Raw genomic sequence first — 8208 nt, 5'->3', positions numbered from 1 at the left:
ATCATCCATGGCTTCCACGAGAGAGAAACCGGAGCGCTGGCGTTGTTCCCTGACTCGTCAGTACCTCCGCCTGCGGTTACGAGCCCTGTAGGCGCCATAGCCGCGGCGGATATGTTGTACACGACGGGCGGCGCAACCATCGTGGGCCATGCTGTTATCCCCCATGCCATGTGCAGGGGGCGCAACGGCACTGATGCATGAACAGAGAACCGATCGCTGACAAGCTACGCCTAGTTGTACGGGCGTTCTTCCTGCGGGAGTGAACGTTCAGCCAATGCTGCGGCCACAGCAAGTCCATCGGGTCCCCGCCCTAGCCCGTGGGACGGCACTACCACGAAAAAGAATAGTGGCGTCGCTTCCATCCTACCCTGGCAAGTCTCACCGCTCATGGTAGTGCCTCGCAATCGCGTTGCACGTGTGTTAAGTGTCACTTTTCGTGAGTGGGACTTCCCGGAAAAAGGGAGGACCCCCGCCCTCGCGACCACAACAATTGCCTCATAAAGAGAAAGATAAGTTGCAACGCTTTCTTTTGGTCTCAGGATTCTTTCTGTGTGTCCCTTGCAGCTCCTTTGGTTTAAACCCTAGCATTTTGTGTGAGATATCCTTACCGTGAGACGGACACTTCTGTTCTCGCCTGCGTCCTCGTCTATTTCGAGTCCGTCGAAGGATAACTTGCTAGTGGCGCCTATGCTTGCAAAATGCTAAGGGCCCATTCCCGACAGCGGCACAACTAGTATTTGTCCCGGGAGGCTCCCGTCATGCGCAGGATTCACAATCAGACAAAAACAACGGGCAATATAAACTTAAAGGATAGCATTGGTCCACACAGCTACTTAAGAAATGCTATTACATCACCGCAGGTAGCGAGGCCTAACATCAGGCCGAAATATGTCCTTTTGTTTGGCAGCGCCACAACAGACGGAGCAAGAGAAGTTAATCCCGGCGTCCTCCTTGGACCGGAGCCACAAGGACGACCTTGTCGACAACGTGAGCGACAGCAGAAGTATCTGTCCTGGCCGGCAGCCTCTCGAAGGCATCGGAGATGTCGACGTCGGGATGGCGATGCAGATAATTGACGAGAAGAGTGATGATGGCATCCCGGGCAAACTTTCGAGACTCGCTGGCGAAGCAGGCTGATCTATCATCTTCATATGTCTTCGGCCCCTCAATGAGCACCTCGAAGAAATATGTCAGCTTGACACTTGGGATCTCATGCTCGTTGAGGGAGAAAGTCTAGCTCTTCATGTTCATAGTCGCGATCTGGGAGGAAATACGCTCATCTATGTTCACTAGGCTCTTCGACCAGAGGTTGTACAGCTCGACTTGCTCCTTGAGTTTGTCTTCTGCGTCCTTGCTAAGAGCTCTGGTAGTATTGACCTCTTCTGCCAAGGCCCTCTCAGGGTCCTTCGCCTGCTCAAGACCTTTCTCAAGAGTGTCCAGCTTGGTGCTCAGATCTTCAATGGTGCTGGAAGCAGCCTTCAGAACCTGGTCCTTAGATGTAAGATGCGATTGCAGCCCCTCCAGCATGGAGGATGTTTTTCGTGCTTCTTCCCGGAGGGCCTCGATCTTCTTCTTTTTCCCGGCAACCTCCTCCTCCAGTTTACCTGCGTGGGTTTCAAGCTCTGTTTTGATTGCAGAAGTGGCGGCAAGATTATTAGAGATTTCCTTCAGTTTGGCGGCCGCATCATGAGCCTGCAAGTTGATGGCCCTCTTGTGGCTGTCCTCCAGATGCTTGGTGTGCTGCTGAACAAGGCTTTCCAGCTCATTATCCTTGGCACAGATAGCGGCGGCCAAAGCCTGCTCCCGAGAGGCAAGATCCTTGGCTTGGGTGTTGGGCAGCGTCTCGTGCTCCTTCAGCATGGCATCGTGAGTCCGCACTCTCTCTGTAGCAGCCGCCATATTCTCCTCCTGGTCCCTAAGTTCTCGAGACAGGGCGTTGTACCAGGAGCGCAGTTCCTTAGTTTTGTCTTTCAGTTGGCGGGTGGCCGAATAATAGGCTTTGCGATCATCCTGAATCGCTTGCCGTTTCCTGCACTTCCTTAGGTCCGGCAGCCATCGACTCCAGAAATGCCAATTCCTTGGAGCTGTCACCCGGGTCAATCACTTCCGTCGTCCTCTGGGTCAAGGGGGCAGTATGCAGCAGATTTCTTCATCAAAATTCACCCCGGCAATGACTGATGAACCGAGGGCTGCCCGGGTCGGATGATCAATGACCATTGCCAGGCCACTTGCCGGGAGAGTTACCCTCAGGTTTGAGGCATCACTTTGGAGGGGCGCTTTTTCCTCCACTTCCATGATGAGGCCAGTCGAGCTGCTGGGGATTTCTCTGGGCGTCCTTGAGGGGCTCGGCGTGCCCCTCTTTAGTGGCAATTTTGAGGGCTTCTGCAGCGGCATCCTTCCCTATGTCTGCCCCTCCTCCAAGAGCTCCTTTTGTTCAAAGCTGGGGGCTGCGGAGGAGTAAAAATGATAAACTGTAGGTACAGTGGGGTTTTACGCCCAAACTGCGAGTGTCGTGTTCTCCTCAGGGACTAGGCAAGTCAATGATCATGCTCGGATAAAGCTAGGTAACACAATTCAACTTATGAATGCAGAAATAAAACCTAAACTATCAATGATTGTCGCCAAAGTAAACGAAAAGAAGCAAAGGGAGATTCAGATTATACTCTCTGTCTTTTTGGTATTATTTTTTATTGGCATGAGAAACTAAAACAGTAACACAAAGGGAACAACAGGACATGAACATATATAGTAGAATGGAAATGGGTCACATTACAAACATGTTTGTCACAGAGACGAAGCTATCACAGAGACTGAAAATTAAACACACACAAAGTTAACTGGTACTGGAAGTTAACTAGTACAGGGGACTAGTACACAGGGTGAACACACATATATGCTAGCAGAATACTAATTGATAGAACCAAAATATAATAGATCAAGTATCTCCCAAAGTAACAAAGCCTCAACTAGTCAGATCTCAGATCACATACACCATATTATACGAGTACTTAAACAGAGCAAACAACAGGTTGCAAGTACACTTCAAATCTGAATATTAAATGTCATACACTTCTAAATTTTACAGAAATTTCAGAGAGAGAGAGAAGCAGTAAGGATTCGGATTCAGAGAAGTGCAGCAGCAAGGTAAGGGAGGAAGGAGCAGCAGCAGCAAGTTAGGAGCAGCAGGGGACGCTGGAGACAAGGAGCATCAGTAGTGGTGCAGCAAGATAGGAGAAGAAGAACAGCAGTAGGCGTGTAAGGAAGAGGAGAAGCAGTTTGGGGATTTGGAGAAGGAAGAGCAGCAAAGAGGCTAGGGAAAAAGAAGAAGAGCAGCAGTAGAGTTAGGACAAGAAGAAAGGTGGAGGAGCAGCAGGGAGATGGATTGCAGGGCGCGCGAGGTGGTGGTGGCGCTAGCGGCAGGAGGTGATGGTGGCGCTAGCGGCAGGAGGTGATGGTAGCGCTGGGTGTTGGTGCTGGTGATGGATGGCGCTGGTGGGTGGATGAACTGCGGAGGCACACCACCACGCCGGCCTGGCCGTGGCGGCCGCCGAAGGTGGAGAAGGAGTGGTGAGGGGGAGAGAGATGGAGATGTGGCCAGGCCCGATGGGGAATGGAGGCAATCTAGGGATTTTGATCCCCTCCCTGATCTGCAAACTTTACACATTAGCCCTCCTCCTTCTCTTCTTTCTTCACAAGAAGGTCCTCTCACTTCTTTAGCTAGCCCCCTGGTTACTTCTTTTCATCTCACACAAGTCTCTTCTTCCTTCTCTTCTTTTCTTCACTCTTCTCGATAACCACCTAGACAGAATCTTGACGATTATTGGTGCCTTTGCGCACATTTCTGCAAGATAGACCAAAGACTAGTAAATGATCCTTTTTTATGATTATCAAGCAATATTCAATCAATCATGGCAAGAATGGACGAATATATCACGATAGATGCTACATTTGAGTACCAAAATTATATATGTGAAATATACTTATCAAGTTCCCCCACACTTAAATCTTTGCTTGTCCTCAAGCAAAGGCATATGACAAGAGCAAGAATGTGAACAGTGAACTCAGTAAAGAATGCCAAGTGAAGTAGATCTCCAAACAATGCATACTTTGGACTTAGCTAGTGAAAATCAATGGTTAAGAGTGCTACAAAGCAATAGGCTACTAGCAGACTCATCATTTTAAACTATTACAATGATAAAAGAAGATTAACAAGTTCAAATGTTGATTGTGCCAAAAGTTTCCTAAAGAGAGCATGATCCCGAGAATAAAAGGAAGTTGTGAACCACTTATTGAATTTGACAGAAACACACATTATTTTATTAGTCTCACCGAAGGAACATACCACCGATCCCGAGAACATGGTATACACTGGCTCAACCAATTATTATTAAAAAATGTTTGTCTTCCCAAAGGAACATACCACCGATCCAGAGAACATGGTATACACATGGTTCGACAATTACATATTTATTTACTAATTACTGCCCAAGCTAACCCGATTTCACATGCCACCGATCCAGGGAACATGACATGCTACTGAAGGTAGTCAGACTTATTATTCATTATAAGATATTTTTTTCATTTTTCAAATGAACAAAAACAAGAATCATCACTCATCCATGTCTAGTTCACATGCTACCGATCCAGAGACCATAGCATGCTAATCCATAGTGGTAAGTGATTGCTCTGAATGGGAACACATTAGGCACAAACTCAGCATCCAACACTTAATGATCTAGGTGTATCGAGGTAAAAGCAGAAAATGATTAAGTTTTCTAGTGTACTAGGGATTTGAGCACTCAAAACTAATAGCTCTCACTAATTTCAGCAAAGCACGCATGGTGTAGATCACTAGTTTACAAGGCATTCAGAAATCAAGTTACACTAATTCACATCAAGCTCAATATGCCAAAGGTGAGATTTAGTGTGGCAACATTTAAGAAATGGCTCAAGCTACCCATATCAAATTATTTCAGCATGTATCGATGGATGATGATTTTAGTAGGGGTCATGAAACAGCTTACCAGGCTCTTCAAATGATGTAGCACTCGCTCGATCAATCTCACATCCTCTCCTTTTGTGTGCTCGTACACGCTCCTGCTTCTCTCATCCTCATGTGTGCTCGTTGCTTCTCCTCGTCACCATCCTCTAAATCCACCGGGGTCCCAAGGAATGTCACCTCAAACCTGGTCAGCATGTAGTGACGGTGCAGTAGCAAAAACCTGAAATAGGACTCACACAAACAACGACTACAAGTGATAGGGTCAATGCCCTCTAAATTATCAATAGAATACCCAATTACATAAGCATAGCTATAAAGCACATGTTTAGGATGGTAGAAATTAGTAGCATGGGAATGATATGTTTCATTAAGCATAGAACTAGCACGAGGAAAGTAACTGTGATCATCACAAATGAGAGTAATGCCAATAACAGGGTGTGTATGATCATGTCCAAGTAAATAGTTTTTCAAATCTACCTTAAGTGATGGCATCATGCAATGCAAGTTAGAAGCAAAGAAATCATAAGGGAGCATGTCATTAAGAGGATTGGGTAAACCTGACACTTCACGCTCATGTATGACAATAGGCCAATGAATCTCAGGTTCTTCATCTTCATCTATAGCAGCTTCTTGTACTTCTTCAGGAGTAGTAGATGATGAGTCTTCAACTTGATCACTTGGGAATTGCAGCTCTTGATCATCTTGTGCCTTGGCTTCGAGAATTTCTTCTTGGATCTGAAGTATCTCTTCCTCTGGACTCTCGCTATCTTGCTCAGCTGAATGTGAAGGTGTTGGGACCTCACATGTATCAAGGGGTATCCCACAAATACTCAGCTCAAGCTGTGAAGAAATAGTACTGCCAGCGTTGATGTTCTTCTCAATCTTCTTTACTTCTTCCACAAGCTCTTTTCCACTCTTGATCTTCTTCATTTCCTCTAGAATAACCTTCCTAATAGGATCATCCTCGGCGCTCCAAGTGAACTCGAGACTCAAAAGTGTGAGCTTTTCTATGTCATCAAACTCATCTTGTGTGGGCACTTGCACATGAGATTGCACAACAGGTGCTGGAGTTGTTGGTTGACCAAATGGAGGACCATTTAACTCCATTGGACACATCTCTGGGTGCAGAGGTACATGAATAGGAGCTGAATGAAATTGTTGTGGAGCATAATTGTTGCTCTCTTCATTGCACCTAAATCCCTGCATATGATTACTAGAACCAAACTATGAAATCTCAGGGTTGTTGCTCCTATATGACATATTTGGGTTTTCAGGCCACCCATGTGAGTGATTGTTTTGGTATGAGCTATGCTCTTGAGCAAAGCTCATGCCAAAACAATCTAGAGGGTGAGAGTAACTACGCTGACATTTAATGGGCGAATGGCCCTGAAATCCACAAATACGGCAGGTAGGAGCAACATAAGGATGGCCTCTAGAATAAGGATCATAAGAGCTAGGCCTATCCTCAAAAACTACTTCTCGCTGCTGAGCTAAATAATCTAATCGATGGGAAATCTTACTTATTAGTTCTTGAATACTCCCCATGCTGTTTGTAGTGATGCTCACGTAAGCATGATGATCTGAGTAGAATGCCATTTCCAATAAGACAATTCAACCTACAAAATGAACAAGAAAAAGAAGATAACTAGAACAGTGGTTAGGGGTAAGAGATATATCACAAATATATGGCACTAAATAGAAACAAAAGCAAAACCTAGTCTATAGCCTAACACGGTCGCATGAAGCTAGTCCCCGGCAACGGCGCGAAAATGATCAATTGTAGGTACAGTGGGGTTTTACGCCCAAACTGCGAGTGTCATGTTCTCCTCAGGGACTAGGCAAGTCAATGATCGTGCTCGGATAAAGCTAGGTAACACAATTCAGCTTATGAATGCAGAAATAAAACCTAAACTATCAATGATTGTCGCCAAAGTAAACGAAAAGAAGCAAAGGGAGATTCTGATTATACTCTCTGTCTTTTTGGTACTATTTTTTATTGGCATGAGAAACTAAAACAGTAACATAAAGGGAACAACAGGACATGAACATATATAGCAGAATGGAAATGGGTCACATTACAAACATGTTTGTCACAGAGACGAAGCTATCACAGAGACTGAAAATTAAACACACACAAAGTTAACTAGTACTGGAAGTTAACTAGTACAGGGGACTAGTACACAGGGTGAACACACATATATGCTAGCAGAATACTAATTGATAGAACCAAAATATAATAGATCAAGTATCTCCCAAAGTAACAAAGCCTCAACTAGTCAGATCTCAGATCACATACACCATATTAAACAAGTACTTAAACAGATCAAACAGCAGGTTGCAAGTACAGTTCAAATCTGAATATTAAATGTCATACACTTCTAAATTTTACAGAAATTTCAGAGAGAGAGAGAGAAGCAGTAAGGATTCGGATTCCAAGAAGTGCAGCAGCAAGGTAAGGGAGGAAGGAGCAGCAGGGGACGCAGGAGACAAGCAGCGGCAGTAGTGGTGCAGAAAGATAGGAGAATAAGAACAGCGGCAGGCGTGTAAGAAAGAGGAGCAGCAGTTTGGGGATTTGGAGAAGGAAGAGCAGCAAAGAGGCTAGGGAAGAAGAAGAGCAGCAGTACGGTTAGGACAAGAAGAAAGGTGGAGGAGCAGCAGGGAGATGGATTGCAGGGCGCGTGAGGTGGTGGTGGCGCTAGCGGCAAGAGGTGATGGTGGCGCTGGCAGCAGGAGGTGATGGTGGCACTAGGTGTTGGTGCTGGTGATGGATGGCGCTGGTGGGTGGATGGACTGCGGAGGCACACCACCACGCCGGCCTGGCCGTGGCGGCGGCCGGAGGTGGAGAAGGAGTGGTGAGGGGGAGAGAGATGGAGATGTGGCAAGGCCCGATGGGGAATGGAGGCGATCTAGGGATTTTGATCCCCTCCCTGATCTGCAAACTTTACACATTAGCCCTCCTCCTTGTCTTCTTTCTTCACAAAAAGGTCCTCTCACTTCTTTAGCTAGCCCCCTGGTTACTTCTTTTCATCTCACACAAGTCTCTTCTTCCTTCTCTTCTTTTCTTCACTCTTCTCGATAACCACCTAGACAGAATCTTGACGATTATTGGTGCCTTTGCGCACATTTCTGCAAGATAGACCAAAGACTAGTAAATGATCCTTTTTTATGATTATCAAGCAATATTCAATCAATCATGGCAAGAATGG

The 8208-nt window shown here is 45.9% G+C and overlaps 1 protein-coding gene across 2 annotated transcripts; it reads right to left on the bottom strand.

Moving 5' to 3' along the window:
• Positions 1-2894: 2894 nt before the first annotated feature.
• LOC109784303 (uncharacterized) lies at positions 2895-7952 on the bottom strand. Of its 2 annotated transcripts, XM_020342901.4 has the most exons (3): positions 6523-7893; positions 5025-6215; positions 2895-3841 (listed from the first exon to the last, which is right to left on the bottom strand). In XM_020342901.4, the coding sequence occupies exon 2, from the start codon at positions 6206-6208 to the stop codon at positions 5063-5065; it is 1146 nt and encodes a 381-aa protein (XP_020198490.1). In that variant the 5' UTR covers positions 6209-6215; positions 6523-7893; the 3' UTR covers positions 2895-3841; positions 5025-5062. The 2 variants fall into 2 exon arrangements, with proteins under 2 accessions (XP_020198490.1, XP_020198489.1); XM_020342900.4 differs by having other exon boundaries at positions 5025-7952.
• Between the last annotated feature and the right edge of the window lie 256 nt (positions 7953-8208).

This window comes from Aegilops tauschii, chromosome 2, assembly GCF_002575655.3.
Source record: "Aegilops tauschii subsp. strangulata cultivar AL8/78 chromosome 2, Aet v6.0, whole genome shotgun sequence".
NCBI classification, from domain to species: domain Eukaryota; kingdom Viridiplantae; phylum Streptophyta; class Magnoliopsida; order Poales; family Poaceae; genus Aegilops; species Aegilops tauschii.
Note: the sequence above shows the minus strand (reverse complement) of the source record. Positions and strands in the feature narration are given on the sequence as shown.